Source organism: Trachypithecus francoisi, unplaced genomic scaffold, assembly GCF_009764315.1.
Source record: "Trachypithecus francoisi isolate TF-2019V2 unplaced genomic scaffold, Tfra_2.0 Lachesis_group3, whole genome shotgun sequence".
NCBI classification, from domain to species: domain Eukaryota; kingdom Metazoa; phylum Chordata; class Mammalia; order Primates; family Cercopithecidae; genus Trachypithecus; species Trachypithecus francoisi.
Window position 1 is genome coordinate 149,035,869 of NW_022681468.1, and position 20,668 is coordinate 149,056,536.

Genomic DNA, 20,668 nt, shown 5'->3' on the forward strand with positions numbered 1-20,668 from the left:
GCATCCAAAGAGTAGAGACACTTAAGGATAACTTTGATAAAAGATGCCTAAAACCTATATACTAAAAACTACAAGACATTGCTGAGAGTAATTTTAAGAGGCCTAAAATAAATAAATGGAAAAATATATTGTTTTCATTTATCAGAAGACACTCTTGGTAAAATACTTTTCACAAATTGGCCTGTAGACCTGCAGATGCTATTCCAATCGAAATCTTAATAGGCTTCTGGGGGATAGAAATTGGCAAGTTTCTAAAATTTTTATGAAAAACAAAGGACTTAGAGTAGTTCAAACAACTTTGATAAAGAATGTACCTGGCCATGCATGGTGGCTCATGCCTGCAATCCCAGCACTTCGGGAGGCTGAGACTGGTGAATCATCTGAGCTCAGGAGTTCATGACCAGCCTGGGCAACATGGCGAAACCCAGTCTCTACCAAAAATACAAAAAATTAGCCTGATATGGTGGCATGCACCTGTAGTCCGAGCTGCTCCCGGCTGAGGTGGGAGGATCACTTGAGCCTGGGAGGCAGAGGTTGCAGTGAACTGAAATCATGCCACTGCACTGCAGTCTGGATGACAGAGTGAGACCCTGTCTCAAAAAAAAAAAAGAAAAGAAAAATTAGTGTTCTAAATTATGGTGACATCATATGTTGTAATTAGTAAATATGTCCATATGGATAAAATACATATTAGGGATTAGAGATAAAAATTTGATTTAGATATGAATATTTGTGTAATTTTCCATGTAACAGATTAAATGAGATAATTTATATTAATGAATTAATATATTTAAATTGATAACAATTCAACATTTTTTATTTAAAAAAATAGCTATCATTAAGTGAATCCTTTTTTTATAGGAAGGGGAGGGACTGATTGAGAAAGGGTTCTGGAATTTATAGCACTGTTCTATTTCTTGTGTTTATGTGAATGTATAGTTCTTAATATGTATTGAGCTGTATGTTGTTTATGTACTTTTTAAATAAACGTTATATTTCATTATAAAGATACTCAAAATGCCTACAGAAATCAGAGGAAGAGGAGCATGGTGTGTTAGTGTGCTGTGTTAGCATGGCAGTTGTTGTAGGTCTTCTAAGTGTAATGCTATTCATTTATGGTGCAACTACTATGGACACTTCTAAGAGTGAGGAGGTGGGATAAGGCAATTAAAACAAATCCATCTCTCTAAGAGGTTACTGTCAATTTGATAAAACAAGTGTGTAGTGAAAAGATACATATTTATTGTAATTTTAAGTCCCACAAGTAACTAAATTCCTGTAATGTTTTAAGTGTCATCAACAAAAGGCTTACTGAGAAGCCAGAAGACAGAGTGATAAAACTAGGGGACTTGGGGAAGGTAATATATATTAGGAGGCATTTCAGTAGAAATGAGGAGACCATTTCTTTGTTAAAACTGATTTCCATTCTTGGTTCCTGTCAATGAATATGTGCTACTGAGGTTCTTCCCTTAATTCCACCTTTTCCTGCTGAGTGTTGTTCTGTTTTTTTCCTGGGTTTCAGGGAAAGAGTAGGGGAATCTCTAGTGTCATTATAAGGGGGAATGAAGAGGTGCTGTATCTTGAATCTCAGGCTGTAAAAAGGAATCAAGTGAATAGTGGGCCAGTGAGTGTGAGGGATCAGTATCTTGTTCTTGCCTCTGTGAGGAGTCTGTTTTCATGGCTTCAATTCTACTAGTCTCTGCCAGTGATAGTCCTGATTTTTAATTCCAATGCTATTTTATTTATTTACATATATTTTGTGAGAGAGGGTCTTGTTCTGTCACCCAGGCTGGAGTGCTGTGTCTTGATCATAGTTAACTGTATCATTGATCTCCCTGGCTTGAGCGATCCTTCCATCTTAGCCTCTGGAGTAGCTAGGACTACAGGTGCATGCCACCATGCCCAGCTAAAGCTTTTTATATTCTGTAGAGACAGGGTCTTGCTATGTTGCCCAGTCTGGTTTTGGACTCCTGGCCTCAAGAGATCCTCCCACCTTGGCTTCTGTATTGGGATTATAGGTGTGAGCTACTGCACCTGGCTCCCTACCCTATTTTTAGTATGTTGTTGTCCTTCCAATTTAAGACATCTCGTAAACAGAACTGAACTCTACCCCTCTCAGCTAGCTCCTTTTATGAACTCCCCTGTTTATTGGAAGCTCCATTTCTCATTTTTTCCCATTCTGGTGACAGATTAACCATTTCCTACTAATTCACAGTTGAAATTTTAAAATTGTCTTTGATTGCCTGTGAGAGATTAAGAGAAATACGAATAATCATTCTTGGCATCTTAAGAGGTTTTTTGTGGTTTTTTTTTTTTTGAAGTACTGTACTGTGTATTTTGTAGCTATTATTTCAAAAAGAAAAGATGAAAAGGGACCTTTGCTTAGTATAATGCTTGGTTTATGGAGGCTTAGAAAATCCTTAAAAGATTATTGATAGAAGTTCAAGACGTCTTGCTTGCCCTAAAGGTGTTTTTGTTTTTTGTCTTATAATTAATATGTGTATAAAATAATTACACTGAATAAGAAAGTTTTTACTAAATGTGTGGTAGAACCTCTTAATACCACTTTCACTGGGAGGGCAAACCTCAAAAGACATACTTGTATATACTTACTACACATGCTGCTACCTATTTCCTTTCCTGTTTTTCCTCTTAAGCACCTAACCATATTCCAACACATTTTCCTTATTCGTCATATTGCCTGTCTCATCTTACTTCCCCCAAAAGCTACCCGAGGGCAAGGATTTTGTCAGTTTTATTCATTGTTGTATCTGCAAAGTCTGATACGTAGTAGAAATTCAAATATTTGAATGCATAAATGAATATTGGTGGCTCACAACTATTATCTGGCACTTTGGGAGGTCAAGATGGGCGGCGGATCACTTAAGGCCAGGAGTTTGAGACCAGCCTGGCCAACATGACAAAACCCCATCTCTACTAAAATATAAAAATTAGCCAGATGTAGTGGCGTATGCCTGTAATTCCAGCTACTCAGGTGGCTGAGGCATGAGAATCTCCTGCACCTGGGAGGCAGAGGTTTCCGTGAGCCAAGATCGCGCCACTGCACTCCACCCTGGGTGACAGAACAAGACTGTCTCAAAAAAAAAAAAAGGTTTTTTTCAGTAAGATCTTCTCTGACTCTGCTAAATATAATAGCATCCCCCTTTTAATTCTTCATTCCTTAATTACCTTGCACTGTTTTTCTACATGGCTTACCATTACTTGATACTATATATTTATGGGTTTGTCTTCTCCTACTTGATTTTAAACTCTGAGGGCAAGAACTTTGTTTTATTCATAGCTGTGTTCATTCTAGTGCCTAAAACAGTATCTGGTTGATAGCTGGTGTTCAACAAATATTTATAGATGAATAAATTAAAGTATATGAATGCAACTAAATGCCCTTTTTTTGAGGGAGTGTATCTACTTGATTGTTTTAACGAGTTACTGCCTTTTGTGAGGGAGTTTTGTCAGTGCCTCAGTATTGATCGTTTGTTGCCAAAAGCACCTAAAATCTTACCCTTCTTTTTTGTTAAGCTATATGTGAAACAGAGCCTGAACAGCCTGTTCGACATTACCCATTATGGGTAAAAGTAGAAGGTGAAGTAGATCCAGAACCAGTTTATATCCCCACACCTTCTGTCATTGAGCCTATGAAACCATTGTTATTGCCTCAGCCAGAAGTTTTATCTCCTACTGTGAAGGGCAAACCGCTCACTGGAATTAAATCTGCACGGTCATATACTCCCAGACCCAATCCCGTGGTAAGTTTGGAATTTAATCTTTTATTATGAGTTACCAAAGTCACATGTAAAGATGATGTGTTTCAACCAAATTTTTGGTTGATATTTTGTGAATCATTTTGCTTTCAGTAATATGTTTATAAGACATCTTCCTTTGTGGTTTACTCAGTTTAGTGCTGGCACTTTAAAAATGTCTTAAAAGTAGAAATGAGTAGTAGTAGTTTTAAAAAACAGCCATCTTCTCTTCAAGGAGGTCATAGAAAGATGGGCTTTTTTACGTGACTTGGAAAAAGTTTTTAAAGATCCTACTCCTGTATTGTAGAATATTAATAGTCAAGATAAGCAGTATGTATTATTAGTAGAAAAACATTAGGAAAAAGCTTTTAAAAGCAAATTTAAAAATGCACAATAATATCAGTAAAGTTTAAGATTTAAAGTAACAGTTGATATAATATGACTGTAAAGACTGGTAGGTAAAAGTAGGAAGTTATTCATTGTGTTAATGGCTTAAGCAAGTCTTATTATCAAATCCATGTATCCTACTAGTCCATGAGATTGAAGAAAGATCCTATACTACGATGCTACTGAATATGTTCTCTGTAGCAGAGCTATTATAGCATAAAACTGTTTGTTTCTGGCCTGTGAATAGGCCAGAGTAGGCTGGGCGCAGTGGCTCACACTTGTAATCCCAGCACTTTGGGAGGCTGAGGCGGGTAGATACCTGAGGTCAGGAGTTCAAGACCAGCCTCGCCAACATGGTGAAACCCTGTCTCTTCTAAAAATACAAAAAATTAGCCCTGTGTGGTGGCTCATGCCTATAATCCCAGCTACTCGGGAGGCTGAGGCAGGAGAATCGCTTGAACCTGGGAGGCGGAGGTTGTGGTGAGCTGAGATAGCGCCACTGCATTCCAGCCTGGATGACAGAGCAAGACTCCATCTCAAAAACAACAACAAAACCTGACAAAGGCAAGAGTTAGGGCCGCTGATCTCCATGCAGTCAAAATTCTGCATGTAACTTTCAGCTCCCCTAAAACTGAAAAGTAGTGTACTGTTGACTGGAAGCCTTACCAATAACATAAACAGTCAACACGTATTTGTATGTTATATATAGTATACACTATATTCTTACAATAAAGTGAGCTGTGGAAAAGAAAATGTTACTAAGAAAATAATAAGGGAAAGAAAATGTTGTTATTGTTCATTAGTGGATCATCATAAAGGTCTTCATACTCATTGTCTTCACATAGCGTAGTCTGAGGAGGAAGAGGAAGGGTTGATTTTACTGTCTTGGTGACAGAGGTGTAAGAAAATCCATATATGCCGGGCGCGGTGGCTCAAGCCTGTAATCCCAGCACTTTGGGAGGCCGAGGCGGGCGGATCACAAGGTCAGGAGATCGAGACCTTCCTGGCTAACACGGTGAAACCCCGTCTCTACTAAAAAGTACAAAAAACTAGCCGGGCGAGGTGGTGGGCGCCTGTAGTCCCAGCTACTCGGGAGGCTGAGGCAGGAGAATGGCGTAAACCCGGGAGGCGGAGCTTGCAGTGAGCTGAGATCCGGCCACTGCACTCCAGCTTGGGCGACAGAGCGAGACTCCGTCTCAAAAACAAAAAAAACAAAAACAAAAAAAAAAAAGAAAATCCATATGTGAGTGGACCCACACAGTTCAAACCTGTATTGTTCAGGGGTAAATATTTAGAAATTTCTACAGCAAGTTGATTAGACTGAATCTAATATTTAAAAAAACCTTGTATTTTATATGTTTTTAGTTTTTGTATTAATTTATTGTATTTACTAAAGTATCAGTCTATGATGGACTGGTAATTAGCAATGTATCCTTCATCATAGATAATTTGAAATGCACTGTTCTGGTATGATCTGAAATTTCCTGATAGAGAACTGGATCCTTTCTGACTGTCCTAAGATTAGGGCACATGAACTGTACTTGTGCTGTTCGATTTTAAAGTTTGCATTAAAAAATTCCAACTATTGTAATAGAAAAAAAACATTTGTTTTGTTTTGGGGTCTTGGGGAGTTTTTCCCATTGTATGGAATGTTTTGTTGTGTGAAATTTACAGATTCGGGAAGAGGACAAAGATCCCGTCTACTTGTACTTTGAAAGTATGATGACTTGTGCTCGAGTTCGAGTATATGAGCGAAAAAAAGAGGACCAGAGACAACCATCTTCTTCCTCCTCCCCATCTCCATCGTTTCAGCAGCAGAGTTTATGTCATTCTAGCCCTGAGAACCATAGTAATGCAAAGGTGAGTTTCTTGTTGCATAATTTCTTTTCAATTTCTAATTCCCTGTTTTTGGTGTTAAGATTTGCATTACTATTAGAATAATTAATCTACTAATTATCCTACAGGGTAGAGAAGTCATATGTGACATGTTTATCAGTTTATTTCTCTGTGTACCTATTGTATGATATGTCCCTTAGGGTTATTACAAGTATTATTCTTTCTTGGTTGGGCGCCGTGGGTCATGCCTCTAATCCCAGCACTTTGGGACGCTGAGGCAGGCGGATCAGTTGAGCCCAGGATTTCGAGACTAGCCTGGCCAATATGGTGAAACCCTGTCTTTACTAAAAATACAAAAAAAAATTAGCTGGGCCTGTAAACCCAGCTGCTTGGGGCGCTGAGGAACGAGAATTGCTTGAACTTGGGAGGCGGAGGTTGGAGGTTTCAGTGAGCTGCTATCATGCCACTTTACTCCAGCTTGGGTGACAGAGTGAGACGCTGTTTAAAAATATATATATATTATTCTTTTTCTTTTCTTTCTTTTTTTTTTGTTATAATATTCTTTTATTTATTTGTTTATTTATTTATTTATTTTGAGATGGAGGTTTTTTTTTTTTTTTTTTTTTAAAGACAGAGTCTCGCTCTGTCGCCCAGGCTGGAGTGCAGTGGCATGATCTCGGCTCACTGCAAGCTCCGCCTCCCAGGTTCACGCCATTCTCCTGCCTCAGCCTCCCGAGTAGCTGGGACTACAGGCGCCCGTCACCATACCCGGCTAATTTTTTGTATTTTTTAGTAGAGACGGGGTTTCACCATGTTAGCCAGGCTGGTCTCGATCTCCTGACCTCGTGATCTGCCTGCCTCGGCCTCCCAAAGTGCGGGAATTACAGGAGTGAGCCACCGTGCCCGGCTTGAGATGGAGTTTTGCTCTTGTTGCCCAGGGTGGCATGCAATGGTACAGTCTCGGCTCAGTGCAACCTCTGCCTCCCAGTTACAAGCGATTCTCCTCCCTTAGCCTCCCGGGTAGCTGGAAATACAGGTGCCTGCCACCACATCCAGCTTTTTTTTTGTATTTTTAGTAGAGACAGGGTTCCACTATGTTGTCCAGGCTGGTCTCGAACTCCTGACCTCAGATGATCCACCCATCTCAGCCTCCCAAAGTGCTGGGATTACAGGCGTGAGCCACTGCACCTGGCCACATTTGCCCCCAGCACTTTGGGAGGCCGAGGTGGGCTGATTGAGACTAGCCTGGCCAACATGGTGAAACCCCATCCCTAGAAAAAATATAAAAAATTAGCTGGGCATGGTGGTGGGCGCCTGTAATCCCAGCTATTCGGGAGATTGAGGCAGGAGAATCACTTGAACACAGGAGACCGAGGTTGCACTGAGCTGAGGCCACATTGCACTCCAGCCTGGGCAACAAGAGCAAAAGTTCATCTCAAAAGAAAAAAAGAAAAATGTAATTATGCACTGGATATCAAGAAAGTTAACTCAATAATAGGGAATAGTTTTCAGATATGCAGCCTGTACCAACAAAATCCTATATGATTTATGCAGTCGTTCAAGCAAGCGCAAGAAAATTGGTTCAATTTCTATGAATTATCAAGAGGAAAGGAAAATATACCCTTCTGTCTCAAATAAATCAATCAGGTTTGAATGACAGCTTTTTTGGATATAATAAAGACATACATGCACACAATAAAGACAAAATGTGTCTTCCCATTCGGAAACACTTCCTCTTTTAGTCCATTATATACTTTGCATAGTCTTGTGTAGTAAGTCTTTGCTGCAACTGATGATATTCAAAGTAAATCCCTCCTGGTTTAGTGTTCTAAGAAGCCAATAGTTGCAGCAATTTGAGCATTAAATGTACTTCTAGAATCTATAATATTCCAATGCTGTTACCAGGCAAGTAAACGCTGAGGCTGTAAAAAAGAAGAAACTATGTTATAAGTCATGTATTTGTGATTATTTTGCAGAGATAAAGAGAATAATGTTATCGTTAAGTGGAGAGCAAAATACAAAGCACATCCAACCAATTTTCTCTCCTGCATTTTTTCATTCCCTGGAAAATTAAAGATGAAAGACATTCTTAAGGGGCAGCATTAATGCCAGTTCTTCTTAAAAATTCCTGTATTTTAAAACAAAATAAGGACGACAGTAATTTAAAAATGTAAATTATATATAATTTAGAACCTATAAACAGTATTTAAAATCATTAACACTGACATTATTAATGACACTTTAATTATAAGTTCTAATTTCAGATCTCATGATAAATAAAAACTTTGTTACCTATATTAAAAAATTATGTAGTGAAGCTAGTAAACATCTATGTATCTATGCAGAGAAATTTTTAATTGCCTTTTTAGTATATTTTAAAATAATTTATCTCATAATTATTTTAAACATTTTAATAAAAACTCTTTAAACTCAATGAGGTAGAATGAAAGACAAAAAGCATCATGTTTTTAAAGTAGTTGATATACTGCTTTTACTTTGTTACATCATTTTGGATAAAAAAACTTCTGTTTTCCCAGCTTTCAGGAGGTGGATCTGGCTTTTAGGGACTTTTAGGGACTCCCTAGTCTCCAGTTTGTTTAAAATACACATGAATTAATTTTTAAGAAGGACAAACTTTTATGAATAAAGACACAAGAAGTTAGTTTTTCAAAGTAAAGTTATTCATAGCAAATAATCCTAATTATACACTATGACATTTGATCCCAGTACTTACTGAAACTTGGTTAATAAGATCATTTTCTCAAATTTAAGAAATGGAATTAGGCATCTCTTAAACGTGTGGGGAAACAGGACATTTGAGAAGTAATAACACCAATGAGAGTTTCTTGTCTAACTGCAACTGGGCAATTATACATTCTCCCATTTGATCCTGCTACTGTTTACCATGTGTCAGGTAGTGTGCCAGTGTGCTGTGCAATTACATGTACTACCTTATTTAACCATATGAGGTTGGTGGTGGTATCCCCATTGCACACATGAGGCAATAAAGGCCTAAGTTATATTGCTAGCAAGCAGTGGAGCCAGGATTTAAGACTAAGTATACTTGACACCAAAGGTGTCTTTTTTTTTTTTTTTTTAAAGAAAAAGCCCCCAAAATCCATTTTGTTATCCTGTTTTTGAGACGGAGTCTTGCTGTGTCCCCCAGGCAGGAATGCAGTGGCCCAGCCTCAGCTCATTGTAAGCTCCGCCTCCCAGTTCACATCATTCTCCTGCCTCAGCCTCCTGAGTAGCTGGAACTAAAGGTGCCCGCCCCCATGCCTGGCTAATTTTTTGTATTTTTAGTAGAGTCGGGGTTTCACCGTGTTAGCCAGGATGGTCTCTATCTCCTGACCTCTTGATCCGCCCACCTTGGTCTCCCAAAGTGCTGGGATTACAGGCGTGAACCACTGTGCCTGGCCTGTTATCCTTATTATACCCTGTGGCACCCGAAAGACTCAGTCTGTCATTTACTTGAACCACATAATGCTATCTAGATGGTTATATCCTCTGCTAATGCAAGAACTGATAAATTTTTAGATAACCAAGTGAATACTTACTCATTGTGAGGTGGGAAGTATTTTAGTCCTTCATTTAAATTTGCTGTTTATCCTCTGTGGCCTGTCTAGGGAGACATTCTACATATATGTAAAATGCTTAGGTCAGCATGTGCCTGGTACATATATTTTAAGTACCCTGTAAACACTAGCTTTCATTATTATCTGCCCAGTACAAAATCTGCTATTAATACGTTAACTACATAGATTAAATGGAAACTGCCATTATCCTACAGCTCTTGCCTCCTTGGCAACAGTGTTCTGGGTCAAAGGGTGGTGTCTGATCGAAGATGAACCATTCAGACTCCTTTCCTAGGATTTTAAAAATTGGAACTAAGGGCTGCTCTGTCTATGGAGTAACCATTTTTTTATTCCTCTCCTTTTTTTTTTTTTTTTTTTAAAGACGGAGTCTCGCTCAGCCACCCAGGCTAGAGTGCAGTGACACTATCTCGGTTCACTGCAACCACCGTCTCTGGGGTTCAAGCAGTTCTCCCGTCTTAGCCTCCCGAGTAGCTGGCATTACAGGTGGACGCCACCATGCCCGGCTAATTTTTATATTTTAGTAGAGATAGGATTTTACCATGTTGACCAAGCTGGTCTTGAACTCTTGACCTCGGGTGATCCGCCCACCTTGACCTCCCAAAGTGCTAGGATTACAGGCGTAAACCACCACATCCAGTCTATTCCTCTACTTTCTTAATTTGCTTTCACTTAAAAAAAAATTGGAACTAAGGAAAGAGGGCAGTCTCTCCTGATTAGTGAAAGTGGAATAATAAAAGAGTCTAGGTGGCAGTCTTTCCAACCCATAGAGGAAGCTGGTATGAGAAACTTGAGGCACACATTCACAGATAATTTAAAGAATAAGTTCTGATTCCAGTTACCCTTGTAGTTAGGCTATACCTCTCCCTTTCCATGGTTCAGCTGGTGGCTGGGGCTCCACCTTCACTTGTACTGCCACTTCAACATCAGTGGTGACTACCCAGAAAACCACTAAAGGTATAAATCAGCAGTTTTCTTTTAAACAGCAATTTGTTAATAATGACAAAAACAAAAAAATTTAAATGTACATATCTTTTTGACCCTAAATTTTAAGTGTCCATAGCATGAGGGCACAAAGATATATGTGTGTATGTGTGTTTACTCAGACATACACATACATATGACTGTTCAGTGCACTATTGTCCTCACTAATGAGAAATTGGAGGCAGAATGCCTGTTAATAGAGGATTTGATAAATTAAAAAGTATTATTCTTTCTGATCCTGGAGTAATTTTTAAAAATTCTGGTTTTATTTATCTGTAATTATTAGGGTGTGCATCTTTCCACATTGGCAAATTTTCTTTCTTTCTCACTTTTTTTTTTTTTTTTTTTGAGATAGGGCCTCACTCTGTCACCTAGGCTGAAGTGCAGTGGCGCGGTCTTGGCTCACTGCAACCTTCACCTCCCTGGCTCAAGCGATCCTTCTGTCTCAGCCTCCCAACTAACTGGGACTATAGGTGTGCACCACCATTTGTGGCTAAGCTTTTGTATTTTTTGTATAGATGGGGTTTTGCCATGTTGGCCAGGCTGGTTTTGAACTCCTGGGCTCAAGTGATCTGCCCACCTTGGCCTCTCAGAATGCTGGGATTACAGGCATGAGCCACCAAGACTGGCCTCAATTGGTGAATTTTCTGAATAGCTGCAGTTTGTTTTGTTTAACAGCAAATAAATATGTTTCCCTCTTTACTAGAAAGTACAATGTGAATTATTTTCTTGATGACTCGGTTACTATCAGGGACATTAGGGAACAAAGCTACGTGTTTTTGCCCAGGGTTTTATATGATAGTAATGTAGCTGTGGATGTGGATTGAAGCTGTTGACATTTTAATCATTCTAATGATTTAAACTTCCATGAGAGATTTAATGCTTTTGTCCAAGTTTCTGTAGGTATTGAATATATGTTAAGTTAAAGTATTTGTGTTACTGTCTTTTTCAGGAACCTGATTGTGAACAGCAGCCCTTAAAACAACTCACCTGTGACTTGGAGGATGATTCTGATAAATTACAAGGTCAGAATGAACACTAGATCTTAACATTTGGTAGAAATTATTCAGATCTAGATTATATTAATAATGGGAGAAAACCCCAACCATCAATTTGGAATATGTCTGCCTACCCTGTTTGAAACTTATGCCAAAAACAAGGACAATAAGTAAAAGTTTTTTTTCCCATTATTTGGTCTGTTAACACTCCTGCTCTCAAAAATAAAATTCATTCATGTTGATATAGCATGTTGTTGCAAGAGACATTTAGGATGAGGTCAGTGAATTTTTTTTTGACTTCTTTCCACACCTCAGCAATGTTGGCATCATTAGCTATTGGTCCTCAATCACTGCCACCTCTGGGGAAATCTAGAAGGAGAAAGGAAGGGAATATTACTGTGATTTACTAGTAGAGGCTACTGTCAGAGTTACTTTGATGAGAGGTAGTGATCAGGGAGTTAACAATTTGTTTTTGGTTGTGCTTCCTGAGACTTCTGACATTTAAGCAGCAGGGCTTCCTAACTTCTTAAAAAATGTCATGGTACATACAAATAATTATAATATTTATATAGCACATTGAGGTAAGTGGAGGAGGCTGCTAGGGTGGAGGGAACTTGCCTGAGAGTGTGAGCACCCTGAGAGGATTGTGGGGACCCTTAACATACCAGTACACTCATTGGGAAGCTGTACTAAGGAAATCCAGGAGTCTAGTGAAATACATATCTAGTCAACATGTTGCCATGGATAGAATACTTTGGGGAGTTGAGTGATCTGCATACAATGTAGAAATGGAGCAATCATATCTAGAAGCGCAGAAGTAATTTAGAAGTATTTGCGGTAGAAATTAGAGGTAGAGTGCACTTAAAATTAGAATACTACAGCTGGGTGTAGTGGCTCGCGCTGTAATCCCAGCACTTTGGGAGGCTGAGGCAGGCAGATCATGAGGTCAAGAGATCCAAGACCATCCTGGCCAACATGGTGAAACCCTGTCTCTACTAAAAATACAAAAACTAGCTGGGTGTGGTGGCACACACCTGTAGTCCCAGCTACTTGGGAGGCTGAGGCAGGAGAATCACTTGAACCTGGGAGGCAGAGGTTGCAGTGAGTCGAGATCACGCCACTGTACTCCAACCTGGTGACAGAGCTAGACTTCGTCTCTCAAAAAAAAAAAAAATCAGAATACTATTTTTCTGGCTGTTCTTTAGGATTGACTCTAATCTTTACATGTTTCAAAGCATCTTGTAAGTAGCTTCACTTTGCCTATATGGATAGCAAAATAGTAACCTATACCAGTGAAGCTTAACCTTGGTTATAGGTTATGGTTTCTTTGCAAGCTAACTCTAATGTAATAATTGTGGCATTTAGAGCAGTGTTAAGGGAGCTCCCTGTTAGAGCCCAGTCACCAGGATAATGAGGACTATTGTAGTCTTATTCTCTGGAACTTTTTCTTCCTGGAAAACTCCCAAATTGTGAAAGTTAATACATTTTAAGTTACTACTGTGAAAGAACGTGAGAATGTGGCAGTTTTCTTCAGAGTTCCATACAAAATGCTGGGATACAGAAATCTTTCAACTTTTAATTTATTATTATTGTTTTTCATCAGAAAAGAGCTGGAAGTCTCCCTGCAATGAAGGGGAATCGTCTTCTACTTCTTACATGCATCAGAGGTCACCTGGTGGTCCCACCAAACTGATTGAGATCATCTCAGACTGCAACTGGGAGGAGGATCGGAACAAGATTTTGAGCATCTTATCCCAGCACATCAATAGCAACATGCCACAATCACTTAAGGTGGGCAGCTTCATCATTGAGTTGGCTTCTCAGCGAAAGAGCCGGGGTGAGAAGAACCCTCCTGTTTATTCTTCTCGTGTGAAAATCTCTATGCCATCATGTCAAGACCAAGATGATATGGCTGAGAAATCTGGATCAGAGACTCCTGATGGTCCATTGTCCCCTGGGAAAATGGAGGATATCTCTCCTGTGCAGACAGATGCCCTGGATTCAGTGAGGGAGAGATTACATGGAGGCAAAGGTCTGCCTTTTTATGCAGGGCTTTCTCCTGCAGGGAAGCTTGTGGCCTATAAACGTAAACCCAGTTCAAGTACATCTGGGCTTATCCAGGTGAGAATTATCTTTAATCTGGGTATAGCACCTTTTTATACCTAGGTAGCATCATGATTTTTCAGAGCCCTTTATGGTCCTGATATCCTTTATCTTTACAGTTCCTGGGAACTGGGTGACGAAATTATTATCTCTTTTTGTAATAGGCCTAGTTTAGATGCATACCTAGAGTGAATTTTTGTCACATTTATAAACAGAAATGTAGAGCCTTGTATTAGTTTATAATTTTCTTTCTAATCTTCCCAGAAAGTTGCTCTTCATAAACTTTATTGTCTGCGGGCTCTAGTGATACTTTGACAATAAAGCAAGGATAATCAGGGATTCAGTCTAGCTCTTGGAATTTATTATTAGCAGATAGGTTTCAAAACAAAACCATGGTTAGAATGGTTAGGTGTAAGTGGAAGATGAAATTGACTTAGAGATAGGCAATGTATGTCTAGAAACTTGGGAAAAATTTTCATTTTTAAAATTTTATTTATTATTTATTTAGTGCAATCTTGGCTCACAGCAACCTCTGCCTCCTGGGTTCAAGCAATTATTTGTGCCTCAGCCTCCCAAGTAGCTGGGATTACAGGCATGTGACACCACACCTGGCTAATTTTGTGTGTGTGTGCGTGTTTTTTTTTTTTTTCGTTTCTTGGTTTTTTTTTTAAGTAGAGATAGGGTTTCGCCATGTTGTGCAAGCTGATCTCGAACTTCTGAGCTCTGGTGATCCACCCACCCTGACCTCCCAAAGTGCTAGGATTACAGGTGTGAGCCACCATGCCCGGCTGAAAATTTTAATTTAGTAAGGTGTTATTTAAATACAAGAGTAAAAATTGAGCCATATTTACTTAATTATATCTTTTCTTTATTTGATTCATAGGGGTTTTGTCAGTGTAATCGTTGTAGAACAAATATCTCCATCCTTCATATTTAGTAATTCACGCAGGTTATATTAGTAAAATTATACTGGCATATAGAAAATTTGAAACGAGACGTTCTGAATTAATGTCATAGTCAAAAAGGTTTTTCTAGCTGAGCACGGTTGCTCACGCCTGTAATCCCAGCACTTTGGGAGGCTGAGGTGGTGGATCACCTGAGGTCAGGAGTTTGAGACTAGCCTGGCTGACATGGCGAAACCCCATTTCTACTAAAAATAAAAAAGTCCAGCATGGTGGCGCAGGCCTGTAATCCCAACTTCTCTGGAGGCTGAGGCAGGAGAATCATTTGAACCTGGGAGGTGGAGATTGCAGTGAGCTGAGATTGCAGTGAGCTGAGATTGTGCCACTCTGCACTCCAGCCCGGGCAACAGAGCAAGACTCCATCTGAAAAAAGAAAATAATAATTATAAGATTGATCTAAGATCGATCTACGTAATTTAAAAACTTTTTATTGCAGTTTACTATTGTGCATGCTATGTAAATACTTCTGTTGATATTTCTTCACTCTTGATGAGGAGAACAGTATTTTCTCTACCTTATTTATTGATTGACACTTTGAAAACAAAAGTTTGGCTGATGTAATTTCTAGTGAGACCAGACTCCCTGAAATACAAGCATGGAAATTTTTTGTTCTCTTCTATCCAGGACTCACAAAGCCACCACAGAATGTGTCTATATAAGCAGTCAGGCAACTGTAAGATAAACTTTGGGGAAGCTACAGAGTAGGCTTCAGCACAGTCCCAAGGGAGCCGGGAGGGTATCTGACCTATTTCCATATAGCCTAAAAAGTTACAGTAAAGTTTACTTTCAGGGGGAATGATCACATTCTTTGTACCAAACTCAAGGCAGAGATATTCTTGATCTCTGTGGGAATAATCATAATTTTACCAAAGTAGCAAAGAGTAATTTTGTTTTGTGTCTCTGAAGATGGAGTTGCCTGCTATAGCTAGTCTCCTCACCAATTCCCTATTAGAGAGTAGATTCTACCTCACTCCATCTCCCCCAACCCCCAGCTTTTAAATGGTGAAAAGGCAATGTAGAAAAGGTTGTCTTCTCTAGAGTTGCCTGGCAATATGATCTAGAGAACATGGGTAGAGACTTGGGAAGTTTTTGTTTTCTTTCTTTTAAAAAAAAAAAAAAAGGCCGGGCACGGTGGCTCAAGCCTGTAATCCCAGCACTTTGGGAGGCCAAGACGGGTGGATCACGAGGTCAGGAGATCGAGACCATCCTGGCTAACACGGTGAAACCCTGTCTCTACTAAAAATACAAAAAACTAGCCGGGCGAGGTGGTGGGCGCCTGTAGTCCCAGCTACTCCAGAGGCTGAGGCAGGAGAATGGCGTAAACCCGGGAGGCGGAGCTTGCAGTGAGCTGAGATCCGGCCACTGCACTCCAGCCCGGGCGACAGAGCAAGACTCCGTCTCAAAAAAAAAAACAAAACACAAAAAAAAAGAGAAGAAAAGAAATCAACCCCCACAAAAAACAACTGTGCCGGTACCTGTGATGGGCAGTCCAATCAACTCAGGCAGCAGAGGGAATCTTTACTTCATTTGTTGGTTCACTTTCTTCTGACCGTTTAGTTAATTATATCTAGAATTACAATGAGTTTCTACCAACATTCATTTTGAACCCATGTTTTATCCAAGAGATGAAAATAGTATTTTCAAAACTAAGCTTTTTGAAAATTGACAACTGTGAGGTAATTGTGGCTTAGATTATTGCAACAATGATTGTCTTGCAACTTAAAGTAGATTTCACTTATATTTTTCAAATATGAAGGATACTTGAAAGGATACTTGAGAGAGCTTCATTATGCCTCTCTGGTCTTGTCAGAGAGATTCTGTGGGACACAGTTACTCATTTTTGCTAATGAGGTTAATAGCTTAACCAGAATGGTTTATTTAAGAGGAAAACAATTGGATAATTCTAGTTGTTTAGATTTGATGATAACTTTCACATACCTAGGATGCAGAAATGATGAGTTTCTGATTCTCTGTTTTCAAACTACAATATGAAGGAGATGAGATTAGTTCAGAATATCAGATGACAGCATTTTTCTACCTCTTGATTACTCAGATTATTCTCAATGGAAAAAGTCTACTTCTTTTTCCTTTTTAAATCTGAAAAATAGACTTATAAAAGCTTGTAAAAATGAAGCCCCTGTCAAGGGAGAGGAGTTAGCAAGAGAATTTTATCTTTACAGAATTTCTCTTTGCCACTTGTTTCAGGTTAATGGTAAGAGTTACCCGCAGGCTAAGTTGCTATTGGGACAGATGGGGGCATTGCATCCAGCCAATAGGCTAGCTGCTTATATCACAGGCAGGTTGCGACCCTCAGTCCTGGACCTCTCAACCCTCAGTACTGTCATCTCCAAGGTAGCATCCAATGCCAAGGTGGCTGCATCCAGGAAACCACGTACCCTGTTGCCTTCAACATCCAATTCCAAAATGGCATCCTCCTCTGGCACTGCGACAAATCGCCCTGGGAAGAATCTGAAGGCGTTTGTCCCAGCAAAACGGCCAATTGGTAAGTTAGGGTGTATGTATAGTTTGGAAAGGCCTGTGACTTGGTGGTGGGACAGTAGATGACAGGTATGGAGGTTGTAAAAGTTAGAGAAATATGTAATTTGGCAGTATTCTTATTCTTGATGTCTGTCTTGCCTGGACTTTTTTGATTGTTTGGGGTTGACTTCTGATAACCTGCAGTATTAGATGAATTGAATTGTTTTATAGTTATTTTCTTTGTTTTAAATTTTTATTTTATATTTTACTAATACTGACCTGAAGGCAAGTTTTACAGTTATTTTTAAGGTTTTTACTGGTTTTTATTAATGTAGAAAAGACAGGATTTTAATTTTGTTTTTAGAAAGGGAAGATATTTAAAAATAGTTTACCATTTTACTAAAATATTTACTAAAATATTTTACTAAATTAAAAATAGTTAACTATTTTCCTATGAGTGCTCGTGTTTTTGGCATCTTGCTGAACTCTTGCTGGTGCTGTGTAAATGCTTCTGTTGATATTTCTTAAACTTATGAAACCAAGGAGCTAGCAAAAGCTAGTAGGGTAAGTAGTATAGGCTTAAAGTGGAAAGCTCCTATAAATACAGTTTTGGAAATGTTGATTTATTCCATTCATCTCGGTTCTATGAATGAAAATCTCTCTTTTCCTTAACATTTAAATGCTGAAGTCTATAATAAATTACCTTCTTGAAGCATTGGTGTTTTAGCATTGAGAGTATCTGTAGTTGGTTTGTGGAATTCGTGTTTTTGTTGTTTCAAATCTGTTAGGAATGTTAAGTAAGAGTGTCAGTTGAAATCTCTGGCTGAATGGCTAGAGTTGTGTGAAGATAGAAGATATTTATTGTTTGCCTTAAAAGAACCTATTTTGGCCGGGTGTGGTGGCTCATACCTGTAATCTCAGCACTTTGGGAGGCCGAGGCGGGCGGATCACAAGGTCGAGATCAAGACCATCCTGGCCAACACGGTGAAACCCCATCTCTACTAAAAATACAAAAATTAGCTGGGAGTGGTGGCATACGCCTGTAGTCCCAGCTACTTGGGAGACTGGGGCAGGAGAATCACTTTTTAACCTGGGAGGCAGAGGTTACAGTGATCCAAAATCGTGCCACTGCACTCCAACCTGGCGACAGAGTGAGATTCCATCTCAAAAAAAAAAAAAAAGAACCTATTTTACCTTTTATTAAAGCAGCTTCAGGTGTGATTAAGGGGGAAAAAAAGCAATCCTATCCTGATCTCTTTTGAGAAACTTCTTTGTATATTTTAGGAATATGTAATACATAAGCATCACATAATAGCACAGCTGTAAAGAGGTGAGAGTGCTTAGACAGGAGGAAATGGTAGAAACAAGTTTTTACATTAGAAATTGGGGGAAACAAACCCTCTCATTTTCTTTTATCTGTTTTAGGTGATGAAGTTTTTGCTACTGTATTGTCTTTTTAGTATCCTGACAGGTTGAATATATTGCATAGTCAAAAGAATTTTAGTAGGAACACTCTATTTAATTTTTAAATTTTTCTTTCAAGACAGAGTCTTGCTCTGTCTCCCAGGCTAGAGTGCAGTGGCACTATCTCATTTCACTGCAACATCCACCTCCTGGGTTCAAACCATTCTCCTGCCTCAGCCTTCTGAGTAGCTGGGATTACAGGCATGCACTACCATGCCCAGGTAATTTTTGTATTTTTAGTAGAGATGGGGTTTCACCATGTTGGCCAGGCTGGTCTCGAACTCCTGACCTCATGATCTGCCCACCTCGGCCTCCCAAAGTGCTGGGATTACAGGTGTGAGTCACTGTGTCCAGCCTGGAACACTCCATTTTAATCCCTTTCTTGTTAGAACTGAGATTTATTTTTGGTCAAGGCAAGCGTTTGATTTCTAAGAGTAGAAATTAGCTCAGATGCTGGTTGTAGTGGCTCACGCCTGTAATCCCAGCACTTTGGGAGGCCCGAGGCAGGCGGATCACCTGAGGTCGGGAGTTCAAGACCAGCCTGACCAGCATGGAGAAACCCTGTCTCTACTAAAAATACAAAAATTAGCCAGGTGTGGTGGCACATGCCTGTAATCCCAGCTACTCAGGAAGGCTGAGGCAGGAGAATTGCTTGAACCCGGAGACAGAGGTTGCAGTGAGCCGAGATCATGCCATTGCACTCCAGCCTGGGCAACAAGAAAGAAACTCCATCTCAAAAAAGAAAAAAAAGAAATTGGCACAAATAATGCAGGTAGGTAGTACCTGTAAGAAACTGACCCGGTGGTGCACAATAAATGTCGGTAAGCACAGTCACTGAGAGGATAAAATATGAGAACTGAAGATTTTTGACCTGCAAATTTCTATTTGCAGCGGCTCGACCCTCTCCTGGTGGTGTGTTCACACAGTTTGTGATGAGTAAAGTTGGAGCCTTGCAGCAGAAGATACCTGGAGTTAGCACACCCCAAACCCTGGCAGGGACACAGAAGTTCAGTATCAGACCTTCTCCAGTAATGGTCGTCACACCTGTGGTTTCTTCTGAGCCAGTTCAGGTGTGCAGCCCTGTGACTGCTGCTGTCACTACTACCACCCCTCAAGTGTTTTTAGAAAATGTTACTGCTGTGACACCTATGACTGCTATTTCTGACGTGGAAACTAAAGAAACTACTTATTCTTCTGGTGCCACCAGTACAGGGGTTGTTGAGGTCTCTGAAACTAATACCAGCACCCCTGTAACATCTTCCCAGTCTACAGCCACTGTGAACCTTACCAAAACCACTGGGATAACTACCCCTGTGGCTTCAGTTGCTTTTCCTAAGTCTTTGGTAGCATCTCCTCCAACCATAACTCTTCCTGTTGCTTCCACTGCCTCCACCTCCTTAGTCGTGGTGACTACAGCTGCATCTTCCTCCATGGTGACCACACCAACTTCATCTCTGGGCTCTGTTCCTATTATACTCTCAGGAATTAATGGGAGTCCACCAGTGAGCCAGAGACCAGGTAAGGCCTAGATGTTACTAGCTGCTTTATTACTGTACACCTATTTATATAACTGTGGTTGTGATAGGATTATAGCTATATCAGGGTAACAGTATAGGTGTTTCTATTGTAACATGATACACGTATTCCTGAAAACCTCTGCATGCTGCAAAACTGAACACTTAAATTAATGGAGCTCATGGTTAATACGGGATTGGGATAAATCACTGAAAATATATGCAGTTTTGTAAGCAGAACATTAATAAAAACAACTGATAACCTTGAGAGATAACTTGAACAGTCTTAACTGATAGTTCAGTGGAACTGGAGATTGTGACTCAAAATACTCAAAAACATTAGAATGGAAGTGGTAGCTGAAGGATACTAAAGTAATGCAGGTAAGACTGGAGCTCTGAGCCACTAAGATGGGCATGGGAGGAAACCTGACCTGTGTGCTGAGAGCTAGGGGTGCACATCTTTTGAGGAGGGAGCCCCAAATGCAGATGTTCCTTTTGTGGGGTGCAGGGGTGCTGCTTTTTAATTAGACAGATGAGCAGACTTCATCTCCTTTTGTCTAGTAAAAATGACTAATGAATCAGGATCTATTT

General features: G+C 39.7%; 1 protein-coding gene across 10 annotated transcripts in view; it reads left to right on the forward strand.

Annotated features, from left to right (window-relative positions):
- The window catches only part of MGA (MAX dimerization protein MGA), a 177,122-nt gene that overhangs the window by 130,421 nt on the left and 26,033 nt on the right, over window positions 1-20,668 (forward strand). For 6 of the 10 annotated variants that reach the window (XM_033190497.1, XM_033190489.1, XM_033190492.1 and 3 more), the window contains 6 exons: window positions 3,538-3,764; window positions 5,820-6,005; window positions 11,511-11,583; window positions 13,160-13,677; window positions 16,827-17,124; window positions 19,455-20,081. In XM_033190497.1, coding sequence (XP_033046388.1) covers window positions 3,538-3,764; window positions 5,820-6,005; window positions 11,511-11,583; window positions 13,160-13,677; window positions 16,827-17,124; window positions 19,455-20,081 — 1,929 coding nt within the window. The remainder of the gene's footprint in view (window positions 1-3,537; window positions 3,765-5,819; window positions 6,006-11,510; window positions 11,584-13,159; window positions 13,678-16,826; window positions 17,125-19,454; window positions 20,082-20,668) is intronic. The other 4 variants (XM_033190494.1, XM_033190493.1, XM_033190496.1 and 1 more) reach the window with 4 other exon arrangements.